Genomic DNA, 21,273 nt, shown 5'->3' with positions numbered 1-21,273 from the left:
AGGAACATGCTAGCTGTCTGGCAGTTTTTATTTTTACAATGATCCAACAAATACGCATCATGCCAGGCTATTTGTACCGTCTGTCACATAAATGTCATCTTAGCAAAAGGAGGGTGGACACCTGGGGATATCAGTACTCAGACACCATTAGAAAGGGGAATTGCTGTCTTCTGCAGCAAAATAGGAGCCTTTATGGCCAGGAGGTTGGCGCAGGTGTGACATAACAGTACTCTTTGTGAGTCCTAGAGCATTCATCTGAATTTTCTCCCAAGTGGTACCTTTCCTTCCACATTCTCTCTGGCATTACTGAGAATCCAAAGGGTGTGGGAGATGAATGTGAAAACACCAGGGCTTTGTGCTGAGTAAATGCTAGTTGATGGTCGAAAGGAAATGGTGCCACATGACATGGTGACTCTAAAAAGTGAGTTGACAGAGATTCCTCCATCTGCGCAGGAGTAAAAATGACTCACTTGAAGTTCACATGTGGATTGACATTTCTATTTCATGCAGTTCCCAGCAAAGTGCACATAAAAGCCCTGGCTGCAGATGAATTGCTTTGTTCTCTTTGCCTTTTTAACATCTTCAGCTTGTCAGAACAAGAAGAAAAGGGATGTCATGTCTTTATGAAGCTGCACCTGTACTTGGCGCCATCGCCCATGGTGTTCCTCCCGTATGAGGCTGCAGTCCAATGTACCTATTGCTGGTACTGGCATGGGTGAGCCCATGCCCACCCCAAAGACCCCTCTCTCAACTGAGGGGGAGGAACCACTAAGCCCAGTCAGCAAATGAATATGGGGGACAAACAATGAGAAAACAGGGACTGGAGTGAAGGTCACAGGGCCAGCATGAGGGATCCAGCAGGGAACACTGAGCAGAGAACCCTGGAGAGCACCACGGCTTCTCCAAGGGGGCTGAGGAGACAATGGACACGACCCAGAGGAGCTCTGTCTGGGTGCATGAAGTGACAAGGGATCAGTAGTAGGCCCCAAGGTCATGGAGCTGTCCCCCCGTCAAGCTTCCGCCTCCTGGAATGATGAATGGCCGTCTTGGCCATCGACAGGAGGAGGTGGATGAGGAGCGCTCGCCACATTGTGGGGCCACATACAAGCAAATGCAAGGAGAGGTGGGGCGATGTGCAGCCAGAGTCTCAACACGTGATTCTGGAGGATCTGAAAAAGTGGCTGCAGCCTGACACACCCTACACAGATGTGCACCAAAGATGCCCTCCCATGGCCCAGTGTAGTGGGCAGACCCATCGGCTACGCTCTAACCAGTCCCACAGCCAGCCCGCAGACAAACCCCTGGAGGCCTGCAGAGCCATCCGACCTAGCCTCTGCTTTCGGCCCACTCCCTGCATAGTGCAAACCCAGCATTTTGTACCATTGTAGCAGCAGAGAAGGAAACAGAGTTTATTGATATGTGATGCAAGCAGAAAGGGATTCTGTTTTCTAGTGCCCTCTACTTACATTGTGAGCTTTTTAGGGCATGGACTGTCTTCTTGTTCTGTGTTTGTACAGCACCTAGTACAGTGGTGTCCTCCTCTATGACTGAGGCCCCTAGGTGCTACCTCAACACAAATGGAAACAATAATTAACCACCATGGCTATGCCCACCACTTTCTGACAGTAGATTACTTCTTAGCACAGTTCATTGATTCATGTTTTAGACCCCAATCTGGCAAAGCACTTAAAGCGTGTGTTTAATTTTAAGCATGTGAGCACTCCTATTGAAATCAAATTTAAGTGAACTTAATGTGAAATTATCACCTTGATTTAGGCTCAGAATAAAGCATGGTGGATTATCAATAGCACATCATGGGGTCATTGCTTGCAAATAACCACAGACCCACACGTGTACAGTATAATAGCAAATTAATTGCATTTAAACATTCTTTCATTTTTATTGATTCTTGATGATACAGATTACATCCAAATAAAATATTAGAAATCTTCCTTGTAGAAATTCTTTGTAATACCCCTGGAGGAAGGAGTTTGCCACAGGAGTAAAATATCAAGGAAAGTTAAACAAAACAGAGCAAAATCCTTTTGTTATTCTGACATAAAGCAGGGGTAATCCAGCTCATCAACTCCACTGAAGTCAGTGGTAAACCAGGGATGAATTTAGCCTAGTCTGCTTCTATAGATCCTTTTTAGGTAACCTGTAGCTGTGAGAAATTGCTTGGTACTTAGTCAAAGTAATAATGTTAAAATCCCCAGTAGAAATAGTGTTCCGATTATTAAAGAAGCTTTTTGCGTTTCCGTAACTAACAAATGACTTTGTTTTTCAACCTGACAGTCTGCAGTGCTTGTTCCATAATTCAGAAGGGGGAATCAATCAGTATGGTTCAGACTATCTGTCAGGAACCACAAAAGCATGTATGAAGGGGAAAAAATATTAAGCTCCAGATCCTGCAGTTGGAACTATGTTGGCAGACCCTTGTGTCTATAGGAAACCTGGGGCTCTAAAGGGGCACAGAGGCCTGGCTATAGGGATCCAATTGCAAAATCAGAGCCATAATATTCTCTTTTTGAAGGTAAGTGGATGATTTTATTATTTTACTGTTACAGGTCAATATAGGGGACACCAAAGTCATCTTTAAATAAAGTGTGTGTGTGTGTGTGTGTGTGTGTGTGTGTGTGTGTAAAAGTAAGTAAGTAAGTAAGTAAATGTATGGGTTTGGAACATTATTTCCTGAAAGCAGATACTGCAGTTGTTACTAATCAAATGCCACACTCAAAGAACCTTAACAATTACAGTCTAAAATTATAGCCTTTCTTCTCAAACTTTGTAGCAAGCTGAAATTCAGATTATGTGCTGTAATGGGACAATAAAATGGAACTGTCATGGCTTTCTCTCTGATCCCTGGTGTGTTGTAATTAATACTTTTCAGCCAGTTTCTCATTGTTGGGGATGTGAAAATGTCCTAGGTCAGTCATTTTTCGTGTTACATATTTGAAAATTAGGTAAGCATTGACATATTTTTGTCCCTTTTTATGACCAGTGACAGTAGCCAAACAGATCTTTTCAGACAGTTTGGATAAGCCTTACCCATCCAGTGAACAAATCTGCCACCTCCCTTGTAGTCATTCCAGGCTTCCTCTATAAACAGATCCCCCCCCCCCCTTTAAATGTTATCAGTGGAGATTTGCCATTAAAATGACCCTTTTCTGAAAATGGCATTGACCCTTAGAGGTGTCTTCTGCGTTTTTTCATTTTAGCGGGGATTTCTGTGTATCATGTTCATTAGATCCCAACTTTTATCCCCCTACAAGTTGAATGTGGATTAATTATTTTTTAAAAAATCTCGGGCATAATTCCTCTACCACGCTATTGCAGTTCTGCGCCAGCGTAACTCTGTTCATTTTAATGGGGGCCTCTTGCCCATGTTTCATAAATACCTCATGATCCGTTCTCCTATATTCTGTGCTTGCAATCATGATTTCCATATAGGGACAAAACTAGACTAATGCTTTGGTGAACTAAGGTTATTTCTCCTTAGAACATATTTGTTGGTACTCAGATGACAGAGTAATTGCTATTTCACTAGGAGGGTGGTGAAGCACTGGAATGGGTTACCTAGGGAGGTGGTGGAATCTCCTTCCTTAGAGGTTTTTAAGGCTCGGCTTGACAAAGCCCTGGCTGGGATGATTTAGTTGGGGTTGGTCCTGCTTTGAGCAGGGGGTTGGACTAGATGACCTCCCGAGGTCTCTTCCAACCCCAATCTTCTACGATTCTATGATTCTTGGCGAGTACTGAATTTCGAATGGCAGAGGAGAAAGCTCACTGCTTTTTGTTTTTAATTTTTGGAAAGGCAGAAAAACCTAAAAGAACTACAATGTAGTTTAAGTATCAGAGGGGTAGCCGTGTTAGTCTGGATCTGTAAAAAGCAACAAAGAGTCCTGTGGCACCTTAAAGACTAACAGATGTATTGGAGCATAAGCTTTCGTGGGTGAATACCCACTTCGTCAGACAGGCATTCACCCACGAAAGCTTATGCTCCAATACATCTGTTAGTCTTTAAGGTGCCACAGGACTCTTTGTAGTTTAAGTAAACTCTTCTGAATTATGAATACTGACTAAAAAATGCCATTTTAATCTGCATACTGAGCAAAATAACATGGGCATCCTCCACAACAAAGGTGGATGGTCCAAATCAATGCACTGTGTCATTTGGACAATTGTTCTTTTTGCAGACTAAGTTGTCTTCTTCTGGGTCTTCTTCCCAAAAACATTTTGTAATACAGCGCTTTGATTCTGAACAACTGTGTATTGAATCTCATCATAAGACACTCAGTGGGTGATTCTGCCCTACCTCTGGCCCTTATATGTATAATGGTGTATAGAAACAATGAATAAGCAGCAAGGGATCAGGGGAAAATTTCCTTGGTGTGGGAGCAGTATAGGGACAGCTTAAGTGACTGTGTGCTGATTTTCCCTGCTCTCGCCCATAAGCCCTGATGTATGGGGCATGCTTGGGTCAGGCCATAGTACCAAGTGCCACAGGAATTCTGGGTTGCAGTGCAACCCTGCAGCTGTGGGCAGGCTGCCATAAGTTAGAGCAGCTTTGAGGCTTCTATAAATTATGTCAGGTGACGATTTGGTCTCTGGAGCGGTTGAGAATCCAGAAGACTCAAAGATGACCTAAAGGTACCATTATCCTGACCCCCAAATCTGTGTCTTCTGTGCTGTCTCTCAGACGCCATAGGACAGAATCTGCCCTTCAAACTACAATGCACTGCTTGGTGTAAAGGGCAGCGTGAGAGCATCCGTTATCTGTGGCTCTCTCTGTGCGGCTGGGTGTGCACTCACAGGCATAGGCACAAATTACAAAGCAGGAGCATACCACTACAGAGACACTCATGTCTGAAACGATTTGTTGCTGTCTTAGAGCAGATTCTGTGGAATTACAGTGAAGATATAAACAGTCTCTGCCACTTTGAATTAGCACAGCTGTTGGTTTAGCTCAGCTAGTGGGTCACTTGTCCTAGAAGCCCAAGGAACCAGGGTTTTGTATTTCTTCTGGCAAACTACATTATTAATTGGCACAGATGCCTGCTCCTCTAGAGATGTACCCAGCAGTGACCACATCTGCTTGTGGTATAGGAACCTGTTGCTCTAGCAGCAGAATGGAGCTTACTTCTACCCCATGACCCAAGCTGGGAAAAATAATGTTGCTACTCTCCATGTTGATAGTGCTACGTTTTTATTGCTTCCTCCTCCCACAAAAGACTTAAACAGTGAGTGTTCACAGACAAACACCACAATTCTGTCTTCTGCGGGTTTTTTATAGGGCTGGCAGAGCTTGGAAAAGGCTAGAATTTTTTTTTCTTTCTTTTTCTCTTTCATGCAGGGTGGGCCACTGTCAACTCCTGATAGCCCTAAATTCTAGCGTGTATGGTTTCTAATTGGTGTTATTTATGATTTATGGATTATAAATTTGTAAAGTGTTGGTTCTTAGGAGCCTCAGTCATGGACCAGACCTTATTGTGCGAGGCTCTGTGCAAACACAAAACAAAAAGACAGCCCTTGCCTCAAACATTTTACAGTCTTGATGCATGGTCTCAGCTGTCCTGGTCTCACTTATATTCAGACTTCTGTCTTCTATCTCCCCGCTAGGGAGGTAGTGTGCTCTTATGGTTAAATTAGGAGATTGGGAATTAAGAGACTGGGGGCCAGATTCTGGGGGCCAGTAAGGCTGCTTTCCGTCACTCCATTGCATTACTTTTCCATGTACCCCCTGCCTCACCTCTACACTATGAAACCCACCCTCTTTTGGGGAAGAGGACATTGTGGGCTCAGAGTTCTGATGGAGCCACGCTGCCAGAGGAGGCAGGATGTAACAAGGGGTCCTGGAGCGTGGACAGCTTGGAGCAAATGCTGTCCTGGATAGGGATGGACTCCTCTGAATCAGGGCCTAGGGCTGGGATTTTTAAACATAATGAAGGGAGTTAAGCATGCAGATTCCCACTGAATTTCATTGGGATCTGGGTACCTAATTCCATTATCCTCCTTTGAAAACTGAGCCTAAGAATTTTGTGAAAGACACAGCCCTTCTTTCCCCAACTGAATGGTCCCTTACTGAGTTTTCTTCCCCTTGTGGGCCTCTCCCATGGACTTCCATGATCTGGCCCTTAATTGTGAAGAAGGAGAAGATGTATCAAGTCTATTCTGCTAGAAGTAGAAAGGGAAGAAGCGATCAGATATATAGCTTCCAGGTCTGTGGGCAAAAGTAGCTCCTTCACTTTAACAGAGCGTAAATGTTATGCTAGATTTACTAGTAAGACCAGACTGGCTGAGAACATTGTAAGGCCTAGGCCTGAAAGAAATAAAGAGAAAAACAAAGAAAGATGCAAAATAATGTATGCTATATAACCAGACTTACAAGGATGGACTTATAAATATCTGCCTCACTGTTCTCCAAACACTATAATAATCTGATAATAGTATTTCTTTGCAACTTGGCTCCATCCTCCCTACTGCTCTTCCTTACAGCTTCATTTAAACGAAAATCTCGCTGTGTGAAAAGTTTAATGAGCAGATTACCTACTGTTTGATGACATCTTGCCCAGAACTCTTTTAAGAGACTACAAGGTCTCTTAAAAATGCTAATTAATAACTCCGCAGAAACCTTTGGAGACTCTAAGATTCGACATGTCATAGTGAAAACTTTTTTAATAAGCAGCTGTGCAGCTGGGCTGGTGTGAAGAGAATGCTCCTTTAAAACATGACAAGTCCCCTCTGTAGCACTTTATGTTGATCACTAGGAGACAGCGAGCTAATGGAGAACATGAATTTAAAAGTAGGGCTGCCGGAAACAGCTCCTGTTGAGTGTCCTACTGCATAGTGTGACTCTCAGATGCCGTGGTTACGCCTTCACTTTACTCTTTTGGTATCTGATAAATTGTGGCTTCATTAAAAAAGAGTCTCTGTTGACTCTGTGTGGTGGACTTTTTCTTCTTTAAGTCGAAATTGTGCCAGTGAGTTATGTGCTTACTCCTCCCAACAAATTCTCCACCCAGATTCCATTTTGTGCATGTCAAAGACATACTTATAGTTTCAGCAGGTCTATTTCCAAAGTGAGCCTTATAAAGTAAGCTCAGAATTTTAATTTGAAAACTGTGGTGCAAGGTCCCTAAGCAAAGTGCCCTGGCAAGCTGAAGGAAATCAGCAGTTTGTATTAGTATTGGTGGTATTTTGTTACTGTATGAATAAAGGCCCCTCTGGATTGAAATTCAATTTTAGCAACCTTTCTGGAGGCAATCTGAAACATTCACCTCATCAGCCAGGGCCAGCATTGCAATGTCTCTGAAATACTCTTGCCACCAAAGTTAATTATTCATCGGTTTCTTAATTTGATTAAGATTGCATTTGAAAGGTGCAGCTGCAATGGGGCAGTTGGTTCCTAGTTTTTAACCCAACAGGGGGGGAAAAATGGTTTCACATTAAATTTATTTCGGTTGGCACCTATTTAGAGTTGATTTATGTCTCGGATGCAGTGGCCGGATTGTCTCTTGGTGGATCACAGTTCAGTTGTACAAATAGGGTCGCAAAATATGTAATGGTAGGTGACTTCATGATATTAATGCTTCTTTTGAGAAGGAAGGTTTTTATAAAGGCTGACGAGAGGGGGCAATGAAATATAACCTGCTACTGTGGCCGCATTCAGAGCAAGACTATAATTACCATGCCCCTCATTTCTACCAGCCAGTCAAGGAAAAAAACAGCCTCATATTTTTATGTATGTACCATATAAAAGCAAAATAAACCCAACCCCAAATCCAACACAGATCTTCCTGTTCTTAAATAATTTGGCTCACCACACAAGGAAAAACACAGGGTGTATTTCATACCAGTAAGTAACATTATAAAATGCAAACCCTAGTTTTGGGTAACATTCTCTACAGATTGCATTGTGCTCAGGGATCTTTTCTTAAGATCTTTAAAATCACTATTTTTTTTTAAGTCAGGAACTTGTCTTTGAAAAAAAAAAAGACACATTGATAATTGGAAAGAAAACGGACAAAATATTTTAACAAATCAGCAAATGCCATTGCTTTTGGTGGCTATACTTGTAAAACTGTCAGCTGTAGTCTATAGAGTCACAGATGTCCTCAGGATTAAAGCTGACAAAACATGACGCAAGTCTATAAGGTTTGGAAACTCCGCTCTCTGCCACTTTGACGGTCTCTAAAGACAAATATTTTATATTATGAGATTTTAAAAAAAAATTGTTTTAATTTAATGCTTGTGAAAAATTCTGGCCTGTTTGGTCCCCGGGTACAAAACCAATAAATATCTGGGGAAAAGTCCAAAGAAAACATGGGGATCACCTGATTGTTGATGAGAAAAAAGGGACAGGAGTACAGATTAAGGCCCAAAACAAGGGATCCAGAAAGGGGCATAGAACAGAGAGTCCTGAACAATGCCCAATGCCCTGAGAGAGAATCTAGAGCAGTGGGTCTCAAACTTATTTGATTGTACCCCTCTTCTTTGTATCTGTAGTCGTTTACGCCCCTGCCCGCCACCCAAGCACATGTGCTGATTTAAAAACAAAACAAAACATGCAACTCTCACTAAATATTAAAAACAGTAAGGCATTGATTCAGACAGAGCCAATGATCCATTGTAATAAGAGCAAATCTACACTGTGACTGTGGTTGATGCTTACAAATAAATGTGCACACTGCGTCATGGCAAAAAACGACTTTGTATAATGCTAGGCAAGCTTAACAGAAATGTGTCAAAACACACAGTGCCCTTAGAGTCAAATGCACAGCGCCATCTGAGGACCTGATATGTCTGGAGGAATCAGCTTTGCTAGTTAATTCATTGCTCTGGGTAAAATTTGCTGTGTGCAGTAAGATATTTCCCCCCCCTAAAGCCCCCCCCCCAAATACATTCTGCCCCCCACTCCTATTGAGAACCTCTGATCTAGGGAATCAGTGAATGCTAGTTTGACGGCCCTGGAGACTGAATCTTCTGTTTAAACACAGAATAGATACAGCATGGGTAAGCACAGTGTAATGTGCCCCAGCTCTCACCTGGAGGGGCCAGAGAGGATACTTCATAATTCCACAGTCCATTCAGTCTTTCGACAGTCTGAAGGGATCCCCAACATGATTGCCAGTTAGTACCATATATGCTGGCGATTTCTGTGACCTGGCACTTGTCTGTTGGGAACTGGATTTATATCAACAAATTAATTTTCAGCCACGGTTGAGCTTAGCTGGATTTGAACTGGTGACACAGAAGTGAAAGGTACTTTCTCTCCCATCATAGAGTTATAGAAATGTAGGGCTGGAAGGCACCTCCAGAGGTCATTTAGTCCATTCCCCTTATGCTAAGGCAGGGTTAAATATACCATCCCTGACAGATGTTTGTGTATCCTGTTCTTTAAAATCTCTAATGATAGGAATTCCACAACCTTGCTAGGTAACCAGTACCAGGTTTAACTATCCTTATAACTAGAAAGTTTTTTCCCCCAATAGCCAAACTAAATCTCCCTTGCTGCAAGCTAAGCTGAATACTTATTTTCCTACCCTCAGTGGACCTGGAGAATAATTGATCCTTCTCCTCTTTATAACAAATTTGTATATATTTTGTCCCATCCCCCTTAAGCTTCTCTTCTGTGACTAAAGATGCCAATTTTTTCAACCTTTTCCCATAGGTCATGTTTTTTAAATAAATCACTTTTAATATTAACAACAATTATAACTTGCATGGGGTAATATTTTTGATTAGTGAGTAAAATTGTATTTGTTTTTTCATTATCATCATCATGATAAAGATAAGAGAATAAATGTTGTGCCTGAGGATTTCCAGGTTAGTTTTGTCTCAGGAGTCATCTAGTCCTCTGAAACTTAGAGATAAAATTTTTACAGCCATGCACTGACTTTTCTTTCTTATGAGTAAATAACTTGGAAAAAATATCAACCGAAAATAATACAACTATGAAACTGTTGAGTGTTTTCTCTGTAGAGTTATGGACATTTTCAGGGTGAAAGCTGTCAACATGGGGGAAAAGATGGAAGATCATCTGGACAGTGAGCTTTTGTTTTGGTATTTTGAGCGTCTGTAAAGACTGACCTTAGGAAACATCTGTATTTTATGTATTTATGATGGCTAACACCCAAGGCTATATCAGCTTGTCTCTTAGCAATTCAACTTTCTACACAGCATGAAAATGACCCATACAGTCAGAGAAGTCATGAAGCAAAATCAGTCAAAAGCAAGGAAAAATTCTTTGGTGAAATGGAACAATCCTGAGCCTTGGTCGCATCAGAATTCTTCGCAGATTGCTCAGTGTTGCCCTTGATGCTTTTTAAACTTCTTTTCTTTAGTTAGCTTCTTTGGAATGAAAAAGAAAGCCTTATGGCACAATATCATCATTATGGAACAGATGGTCATTTTTGTCTTGGACTACAAAATTGTATCACTAGGTATCTGTCCTTTTTGGCAAGGTTACCTGCTTGAATTTCATGTTATGCAATAAGCGATATTAAAGATCTGAAAAATCCACAAAAACATGATGAGGGGACAAATTAAAATGAAATCAGTGCATTAGGAATGATACGCTGTTTTCCCCTCACCATCAGGAAACTGTTTCATTGTAACTCATGGTGCATGGTCATTTGTGGTTCCAGGTCCCCTTTTAAAAAAAATAGGTATGTTATATTTCATAATGAGATCTATGTCTGGTTGGTACGTGTCATTGAGATAACAGCAGGTGTGTGTGTGAGAAGGCAGTAAAGAGCTGGTGCTTGAAATATGGCCTATCCATTCTCCCGCACCATTTTCCATGGCTATTCCAGTCTTCTGGAATAAGGCCCTGAGCCCCAGAGATCATGCCATGCCTTCCTATGGCATTGCACCCCACTCCCTGGAATTCATGTGATAAAGAGCTTTTCTGTGTAATACCCATGCCCATTGATCAGTATTGTTACTAGTTGGCATGTAAACTTCTCCTTGTCTGTCTCTGAGATGATGGTTTAGTTTGTTTGTTTGATTGATAGCAGCCCACACATTTTTTCCAGCCTATCTATGAGGCTGAAGGAGTATATTAATGGAAGCTTGAGTACCTGAGCTTTGCCACAGGCAGGTCATTAAAAAATGGAGCTGGGGATTTATTAAGGGCCTGAGATGCTGAATACTTTCAAATCTCCATGGCTTCGGTGAGTTGAGGGTACTTGCCACCTCACAGAACTTGGCCCTAAATGAACCATTTTAGGTTTTAATGTATTCCTCACATCAGCTGTTGTTGTGGACAGTAGTTTTCTTTTCATTCCTTGTTCTGAAGAATATAGGTTCAAGCCTGGAAATCCTAGATGCATGGAGCTCTCCTTGCCTTTAATAGGAGTGAGAGGTGTTTGGTGATTTGGAGTGTATATGTCATCTTAATTCATTACTGTGGATAATTTCTGAGACTCATAAATTAGAGATGGAAAAGGCCTGTTAGGTACTTCTTGTTTATCTTTATCTTTACAAGAGTGAAGAAACAGAAGGCTTTGCCTTTATAAAAAAATAAAATAAAATCTATGTTTACTTACTTCCACTAGGTGGATCCTCTGTCTCTCATATATTCTCTCCCCAGACATGATAATAAAAGGTTACCTTTCAGTTACAGCCCTTATCTGCATTCCTGAATGCAAATGGTATCCCATGGTAGTGTAAATTTCAATCATTGATGAGCAACTGTGACCTCCGGGTTGGGCATTTTCTGGCAGTTGATGTCTGGCTGGAGGTATGGAGAGCCCAAGGCAGAGCTCTTAACCACTAGGAAATGCTGAGCCCAGCGGTCCTGTTTATCCAGTTGAAACTTACACTGTAAAATCCTGGCTCCCCCAAAGCCTATGAACCTGCAGGTCACCCATAACAAGAGACGTGAATGTCCTAGCAATCAGGTGATATGGTCTGTGTGTTTTGTGCATGCACATCCCTGATCCAGAAACATCTCCTAAACTTTGCCAACCTCCCACACAAACTATTCGTATTGCAGGAGTAATCTGAGGGGGGCAGCACACAGGGGGGCACAGTTGGGATGTTTTTGTAGGGTTAATGTGCACCCCTCTCTGTGGTCCAACATTTTGGCTCCATATTTGGTGCTAACCAAGTCAGTGGCAAGAAATGTGTCTTGTCTCTGCTGAAAGAGAAAATACGAAAAGGCCATATCACATTTCCTAGGGACTGTCGTATCATAGCAACAGTTGTCTGTCTCACTGCTGTGCCGCTGCATCATTTAATGTTCCACAGCTTTTTCTCAAGGGTGGAATCCATGCCACTGTAAGCATTACTGCACATGAATTGGTAGCGTTGTTGGATAATTGCAGTACAAAAATGTATATCTACAAAATACATCATCATTATTGACTCTATTTAGAATGAACTGTTGCTTCTGCATAAGAATACGGGATTTTATTCCCCCCTTTCAAGGTACTTTTAATGGAAAGCTGATTAAAGCTGGTGAGAATTTTTTTTGTCAAAATGCTTTTTGTTGGAAAATGCTAATTTGTTGAAACTGAAACCCTTCATGGTGAAAGATCGGTTTCAACAAGTTTCCCACGTTGAAAAAATTATGCCAAAAAAGTTTCAAGATCATTAAAACATCCCTATTTTTATATTTTTCAAGTGACACATTCCATTTTTTGGTTTGAAACAAGTTTTTGTTTAGAAATATAAATTAGTTTATATGTTAGTTTTAAAAAAAAGTGAAAAGGCCATAATTTAAATGAAATGTTTTGAATTATCTAAACAAAACATTTTGTTTGACCTGATCTAGATTTATTATTATTATTATTTATTATTTATTTGGCTTTTTGATTTGTGAAAATTTTTTGAGTTAATAACTTTTTAACTGATTTAGGATGGGAATTTTTTTTTTTTTTTTTTTTTAATTCTTGCAGGATGGGAAAACTGTCCCCTGCCCAGCTATCCTTTACTATGTGTTAATACTGCCTGGCTCCCTTAACTAGATGTGGCTTTTCTTGTCACTTTCCCCCCAAACTGAGGACTTTACATGGAAAATGAAAACAGTGTTCCTGAATAATTTATGATTAACAGCAGAAACAGAGACTTTGTTCTACACTAGCACTTTTGTTGGCAAAACTTTTGTTGGTCAGTAGGTGTGAAAAAACACCCCTGACCTACATAAATGTCACCGACTAAAGCACTGGTGTGGACAGCGCTATGTCAGCGGGAGATTCTCTTCCACCAATATAGCTACTGCCGCTCGTTGGGGGTGGTTTAATTATCCCGGTGGGAGATCTCTCTCCTGCCGGCATAGAACGGCTACATAGGAGAATGTACAGACCTGTTCTGCTGTAAGGTCTGTAGTGTAGACATAGCCAGACTCCCTGCCGTGAGGAACTAGAAAATATCCATGTCAAAGAATGCATCACCTTACTGATCACCCTGGTTAACACGGAGAGGCCAAGGATTCAGTGCTTATGGAAACTGAATTCCTTCTTTGCCCCTACAGAAGGTCCCTCCAGGTCAGAGTTGAGGGTATTGTGAGAGGTTCACATTTCTGCTGCCCATGCTTTTGTTTGTTCTGTGATTCTATGGAGAACTTCATATCACTAGTGTCAATCTGGCTTCTTTATCGGGCACTAAAAATACCATACAAAAAAAGATTGCAGTATTGTTTGGAAACCACCCATAAGCAACCATGATTTACTGACTACCTTGGTTTGTCAGGTCTCACTATTGTGGAGCATTGACAGCATTTACACAATGATGTAAGTTACTGCAGTGTGAGAGCATTTGCCAAAGTGTCATAAAAGCTTTAAAAAAGCTAAACAACCCTTGCCTTTGTTTGTGCAGCCTGGATAAACTGCTTTCTGTTGTGCTATCTAATCTCAGTGTTGACACTATCACAGCAATGTAGATTGAACCTAACCTCTTTTGAGGAAATACAGTCTTATGAAATACAAGAGAGGAACCAAAATGACACAGAAATCTGAGAGTCCTTGGTGTTTGACTTTAGGTTCAGATAGTTCAATACATTTCTCTTGCTAGAAATTGCTGATATAGGGATGTGTGGATTGGGGTGGAGCTGCAGTCTAAGGAAGAACAAAGCCACATTACCTGAATTACCACATAGAGTGGGCAGACCTTCACCAGGATATATGGTTCTCTAGCATATTAAATCAATTAATAGATTACATTTTTGTTTTCCCTTTTTGCACAGCTGACGACTCAACACCAGATGGTGCTGTCATCCATCACTTACATCGGCTGCTCCATGTCCATCTTCTGTTTGACTATCACTCTGGTCACGTTTGCTATACTGTCGTGAGTAATTTTAACTGTATACCTGCTGAGCAAATATCACCTTGAAAGTTTGGCAGTTTAATGCAAACATTTTCATTTCAGACCACCGAGCTGGATATTTTCAGGTGTTCAAAGGTTATTAATTCCCTAAGCCCCTTTAATTAGATTCTGCACATATATTTGTAACAGTTGGTTGGTTGTTCCTCAATTTAATTTCCCAGAATGGGAAGGTCTTTAAATAGCAAGTTACATCCTTGTAATATATATCCTTGTTTTGCTCTGGTTTTAGAATTTGAAAAGAGGGTTTGAGACTGGTATCAGGGCTGATCCTGAGGTCGATGGGAGTTTAGCCTGAGCAAGGACTGCAGGATTGGGACTTTACGTTTGCCTTTATGTTCATCTGAAGCAAGGCTGTATAAAGAGGCATGACAGGATACAGGGGCAATTCTTCCTTCTTGTCTCCTGTCCTCTTGTGCTGCAGGCATTTGGGAAGGGGTTATTAGAACGGCCACCGAAAGCGCAGAGAGAAGAGAATGCTGTGGTAAAGCCTCCACACCAGCACCACTTGAACTCTCAAGGTGAAACACTGCACCTTTTGAGGTCAATTTGAGTTTTGCAGTTGCCTTCAATGGCGGACGCCCCCTAAAAGTGAGGGGGGGCACCAGCACATGAACCATGGCCCTACCCCTCGTGCGCCCCTTCTCCCTGAGCCCCCACCCTTGCGCTGCCCCTTCCCCTGAGGCCCCATTTGTGCGCCACCTCTTTTCCCCCAAGACTCTCTGTCCCCTCCCCTCCGGTCGCTCACCCCTACAGCTGGTAAAAAGTAGGAGGGCTTAGCCCTCCCGCTTTTAAAAGTGATGGGGCCATGGACCCGCCTCTTCCAGCACCCCGGCCAGAATTTCACCCTCAGGGTTTAAGTGGGATTGAAGGGATGCATAGGACTTGTGCTGGCCCCTCTGCTTTGGGATGAATTTCACACCAGGCTGGGAAGAGTTTTTAATTTTTTGGTTACCATGTTTTTTGCTTTTAATCTGCTGAGAATACATCGCTGCTTGCTGATGTCTTATTTCTGTGAAGACACTTCCCCAATCTTACTAAAGGCAACTTTATGGGGGTAACAATGTAATTGCTAATCAGCTTCTCTCTAGGGAGCTAATACAGCTAACCAGTGACCTATTTGGGGACTGATGCAGGGCAATAGTCTTGCATGGTCCTTTGCACAGGGGTGAATTCCACCCACTATTTTTTGAGGGAGCTTTGTCAACTAGAAGTAGGAAAATGCTTAGTCATTCTTCTTCTAGATGGATTTCCCTGCACACTATTTTTCTTTCATATTTTAAGTGGCTGCCACTAACTTGTACCTAAAATTAAGGTTGAGTAAATCTAATACTGAGCCTGAAAAATTATACAAGAGGCTTCTCAAAGCAAATTCTGAGTTGTCACTTGATCCTTGACTTAGACAGTGAACAAAATACATTGGGCAGCACACTGCAGTATAGAGGCCAAAAACCAAGGTCATGCAAATGAGAATAGGATGCACTCAGAAAGGACCCATATAATGCCAGCCAATTTGTTTACCACAGTGAGAATTCAGATAGAGAGTGAAACTCCCAGGGATGGATTCATAATATAATTTGGGGAGGTAGCAATTACTGCTGCATTTCCATATTCATAGACAAGTCGTTCACCTGGAGATACTAGCACAATGCAGCATTATAAAAATATGGAAATGATGGGCTTGATTCTCCACTCACTCACTTTGGTGTAACTCCTTTGACTTCACTGGAGTTACTCCTGGTTTACATCTGTGTAAGTGAGGTGAAAATCAAGCCCAGTGTAGTTAATTGTGAAGAGCTGTAAGATGATTTGGCTATGAAAGATACCAGGTACAACCACATTAACGCAGAAACTAATTGTTAAAAATGAAAATGGGTTAAAATGTCATTTACATAATTAAAGAAAACCCCAACATCTCCAAATTGCCTGTTACTCTTCTGAAGAATCTATAGCCTAGACCCTGATCTCAAGTTTTATTGCCTAAAAGATGGTCTAGATAATACTTAGCCCTGCCATGAGTGCAGGGGCCTGGACTAGATGACCTCTCGAGGTCCCTTCCAGTTCTGTGATTCTATGTAGAACTTTAGAATTGATGCCAGGGCCGCCCAGAGGATTTAGGGGGCCTGGAGCAAAGCAATTTCGGGGGCCCCTTCCATAAAAAAAAGTTGCAATACTATAGAATGCTATATTCTCATGGGGGCCCCTGTGGGGCCTGGGGCAAATTTCCCCCCTCCCCCTGTGGGCAGCCCTGATTGACGCTGAAATATAAAATACTCAATAGACTATAATCCTACATTGGCAGATAGGAATGGGCAAGATGATGGAATAAATCTTTCCTGTCTCTAATTTATATGAATTTTTCATACAGAACTGAAACAATTATATCACATCATCCTACCTTTGTTTTTAAGCAGTTACTCTACCTCTGCTGGCCTCGTTTTCCAATGGTCCCTTAGTAGGACAAACAAATCCAACAAACCAAGTGAAATTCACTCCAGTGCTTGTGTTAAAGCCCTCTGCACAACTTCAGCCTCCTGTTAGTAATGTGAAAGTCCTTTAGTGGTCTCTCTGCACTGGAAGACTTTTGCCATTGAACACTTGAGACAGTTAGGAGGATGAAATAGACGTGTATCATTGTTTATTATTTGTATAACAGCAGTATCAACTGAAGTCAGGGCCCAATGTGCTAGGTTCTGTACAAACACACAGTAAGATACAGTCCTTGCCCCAAACAGCTTACAATCTACATAGATAAGGCAAAGGGCAGGAAGGGAAAGAGGCACAGAGAGAGGAAGTGGCTTGCCCAAGGTCATACAGCAAATCAGTGGCAGAGCTGGGAACAGACTCCTTGTCCGTTGAGCCCAGCCCAGGGCCTTAGCCACTAGACCAACTGCCTCCTAATTGTTCAAGGGATGATTTGACCACTGAAGTGTAATCTCTGAGCATCCTGTTAAGAGGACCGGGTTTAGAAGCTGGATTATATGAGGCGTTTACTGCCCTACACCAACAACAAAACACTAGTTGTCATGTTTATTTAGTTTGTTCCAACACTGTGATATTCCTTCTAAGTCTCACGGTCTGACTGGGTCATGCATGGACGCACTGTGCCTGGCTGGGGATCTGAGGCACTATGATAACATAACTCATGGAAACGCCAGTTTCCAAAGGGCTCCAAAGCCTACATATGTGTTCTTGGGCAGTCAGAGCCTTTGCTAGTGGGAGATCTACTCCATGGATCCCTCGCTGCTTCTGACTGTGAGAGCCGAACAGCGGCTGGGAGAAGGTTTGGGAAGGAAAGGAGCTATGTTACTTCATACAGCTCCCAGGAAGACACCTGGGCTGTGGAGCCCATAGGGAAATGGGAGACATCAGAAGACTTAAAAGAAGAGCTTGGACACAGCTTCTAATCCCAAGGCTGTTTTACACCATTCATACATAGCATTTCTTTGAAACCGCGCCATGCCACTTCAAATAGTTTGATTAGTTTTTTGCCGGAGGACAGGGTCTCCTTAGACAACTGAAGGGAAATGTTGCAAACTAGTTTTAAATGGCTGTGAACTAAGCAGAGTAGAATCTGTCGAGTGCTTCGCTTCTGTACACACTGGCAACAGATAATCAGTTTCTAAGAGTGCTGCAGCCTTACTTGCTTTCTGGATTGGTGATGCTTCAGTTTATGTCTACATGAAGTTCATTAGTAGAGAGACACTGGCACTGTACAACACTAAGTTGTCTCTTTGAATTACTTTTAGGACATAGAGAGACAGACAGACCTCTATCTCTCTTCAATAACTGGGTGTCGGCTAAAATGATGACAAAAAAAGGCAACGTGACAAAAAGCTATACTTGTTTTCCACCTAGTCTGTGTCATTGTGTCATCTGGCGGCGGGCAATATATGATGTATCATCATGAGCAGTTGGCAGTGCGGCGAGTTGTGTAGGAAAGATGTGTACAGACAGTACTGTCACTCATGATGCCAAACATCCAGCCCAGTTACTGAAATGGTTAAAACTGGTAGATAGGGACTGGCAGGCATTGGATTAAATAAGAAAATCTGCTGTCCCTAAATCTTCTTCTCTTTTTCTAATCAAATTATGTTGAGGATCTGAAATATTCAGACAAGTGGAGGTTTTTCACTTCCTGGTGGTGGCTGGGAAACAAAGCAAAAGTGCAGAAAGCTTTTAAGAAAGTGTGTTCTCTTAGGATTTTCAGTCTGCTTTTCTAGAGCTAAGAGAGAAAGGTTCAGACTTTTTGTATTGTGTTAATGCCCAGGTGGCATAACCAGGGTCAGGGCCCCACTGAGCTGGGTATTGCACAGATACACAGAAAGATACAGTGCCTGCCCCTCCCCGAAGCTGGCAACCTTATCCAAGTCGAACCTGAATTTGAGCCTTTTTAGGTTCACTCATTCCTACTGAAGTAGGCATAAAATGCTTGTGTTGAATACAAGTTAAAATCAAGCTGTGATGTCGTTCGGGCTGGATTCTGCAAGGTGTGGAGGGTCTTCTGCAAGGTGCTGATCTGCCTCTGTGCCCACTGACCTCCTTCGGAGCTCAGCACCTTGCAGGATTGGGCCCTTTATTAATACTTTTCCACCCGTTACTAGTAGAGCTACTTAATGTGCAATTCAATCCTTTTGGTTTGTTCAGTTGTGTCAGCATATTGGGGAACCTGATTAAACACAGCTCAATCCTGAAGGAAGAAAGAACTGAAAACCACATAATAAAAAATAACCCCACGCAAATAAAACATAAATGTATTACTGCTTCTTGGAATATTGTTCTATTCATGAGCCTTTCTTCCTTCACCCAGCTCTGTCAGCACCATGCGTAATCAGCGCTACCACATCCACGCCAACCTGTCCTTTGCCATCCTGGTGGCTCAGATCCTGCTTCTCATCAGCTTTCAATTCAGCCCTGGAATGGTAAGTATTGAAAAGCATGTTTTGCCTTTTTTATTTATTTATTTTGTTGGCAAGTCACCTCCATGGAAGTAAATACAGCATGCCAAGCGCAAGATAGTGTGTATTACCTTTCTCTTATTTTAGACACACATCTATGCCAAAAATCCCAACCCACAGCACAAGACAAAGCAAGTTAAAGGCTTTTATCCGTCCGTGCTTGGCATTTGCAAAATAAAAACAGAGATGCTGATCGTCAAATGTATGAAACTATTTCTATTCTGTTCCATTCTACCTAGATTCTCATACTCCCCATATCACCATAATGTCCAAACACCTTAGTGCATTAAGTGATCTAACTAACAGCTGTCATGTTTGGTTCATCCTTTCTCTCCTCTTCTCCCCAGGGAGGAAATTGCATGTGCTGTAGCGTTTTGTGTAGGTAGGATTTTTCCCCAGTATGTGCATGTTGCACTATGTTCACATTAGACAAGGAAAATTGAAGAAGGGCCTCTTGCACTTTGAGTGGAAGGAGGTGAGGTTTCTGGTGGTCCTAGTTCCTTTGGCAGTTAAGTTCTTCAGTCTTGGACTAGCTCCTGAGAAAGCTCTGTCTCCTGCAAAGATGAACTTTACTTGTGTCGCAGAAAGTTCTGTTGTGCTGAGGAACAGAATTGTTGACCACAGTCCTTTCCTGGAGTTTTAGATGATTTTTTGGCTGTCATGGCCTTAGGCAATTGAGCGAATTGAAGATAAGGACCAAGACCTTAAACTTGATTCAGTATTCTGTGGGAAGCCAGTGCAGAGAGAGAGGACGGGTTTGATGTGCTTGGGATAGCCATGCTGCTGAAGAGACGTGCTGCAGGGTTCTGCACTGGCTGGCGTTTCCTAAGGGCTGGTGGCTCCGTGCCCCAGGTATAAGTATTGTTGTCGTTCAGGTGGAAGGTGATGAAGGTGTGCATCACCAAAGCCAGGTCATCATCCACCAATATGGGACAGAGTTTCTTAGCCAGGCAGAGACGGTAGGGAGCATTACTGGAGGGTGCTGCTCTGTGAGAGCACTCCTAGACTATGGACTGAATTGACCAATTGTAGGTGTGTACCTGTTGGCAGGAAGGGACACTTCCCACCTTGCAGTTCTTACAAGACTTTGAAAGCAATGTACTAACTTTTCATTTAAAACTATGGGCCATATTGAACCCTGAGATGCACTGGTCTTCAGTTTATGGACACAATCCTGCAGATGAAAAGTTCCTTGCTCCAAGCAGCTGCAGGATCAGGACTGATACCATTTGTTAGACCAGAATAATAGGGATGTGCCAAGTTACCCACAACAGATGTAATGAGCAAATAGTTCTGGCTTCCCACCAGAGGAAGAACATGTAATTTGTTACCATTGATGTACTGCTGTTTGTGTGTGTGTGTGTTTTAAAAAAGCTATTTAAAATTAACACAGGATCCTAAGATGTAAATTCCCTCCTGCGTCAGGAGAAAACAATCATATTTTTAGATAATGTTCCACAGCACTTCAGTTTTTTAATAGAACAAAAGTTGGCTGCTTTGGAGATCAGTTGCTGTACCATACTGCTTCTGACAACCAACATGCAGGTTCTTACTCATCTGTCAGTCTTTCTGTTCTCAGTACAAGCAAATATGAGAGTTGTGTGCTTTTAATTCGGGCAACCAAAAACATAGGTAAATTTGTATTCAAATCAACTGGCATCCTGTGGGCTTCTGGTAAGTTAATAATATCTGACATTTACATAGCAGTTTTCATCTGAGGATCTAAAAGCACCTTGTAAAACTGGGTATCCTTAATTTCATTTTACAGAAGAGTGATCACACAGAGAGGGCAAAAGACTAGTAGAAGATCACCTAGTGAATCAATGGCAGAGCCAAGAATGGCATATAGGGAATCCCGATTTCTAATATCCCACCATCTGGAGGCCCTGGGTTATACTTTTCTCACTAGTGGTCCATGCTGCCCTGCTCCTCACACCACATATGCCAATATGGCCCCATGTTCCTCATGTCTTGGCACCCCTGCATTGGC

General features: G+C 42.1%; 1 protein-coding gene across 1 annotated transcript in view; it reads left to right on the top strand.

Moving 5' to 3' along the window:
• ADGRD1 (adhesion G protein-coupled receptor D1) overlaps nucleotides 1–21,273 on the top strand; it is a 252,024-nt gene that overhangs the window by 152,152 nt on the left and 78,599 nt on the right. Inside the window, exons 17-18 of the mRNA XM_065417894.1 lie at nucleotides 14,186–14,289; nucleotides 19,136–19,247. Coding sequence (XP_065273966.1) covers nucleotides 14,186–14,289; nucleotides 19,136–19,247 — 216 coding nt within the window. The remainder of the gene's footprint in view (nucleotides 1–14,185; nucleotides 14,290–19,135; nucleotides 19,248–21,273) is intronic.

The sequence above is a fragment of the Emys orbicularis genome, chromosome 16, assembly GCF_028017835.1.
Source record: "Emys orbicularis isolate rEmyOrb1 chromosome 16, rEmyOrb1.hap1, whole genome shotgun sequence".
Classification (NCBI taxonomy): Eukaryota; Metazoa; Chordata; order Testudines; family Emydidae; genus Emys; species Emys orbicularis.
Note: the sequence above shows the minus strand (reverse complement) of the source record. Positions and strands in the feature narration are given on the sequence as shown.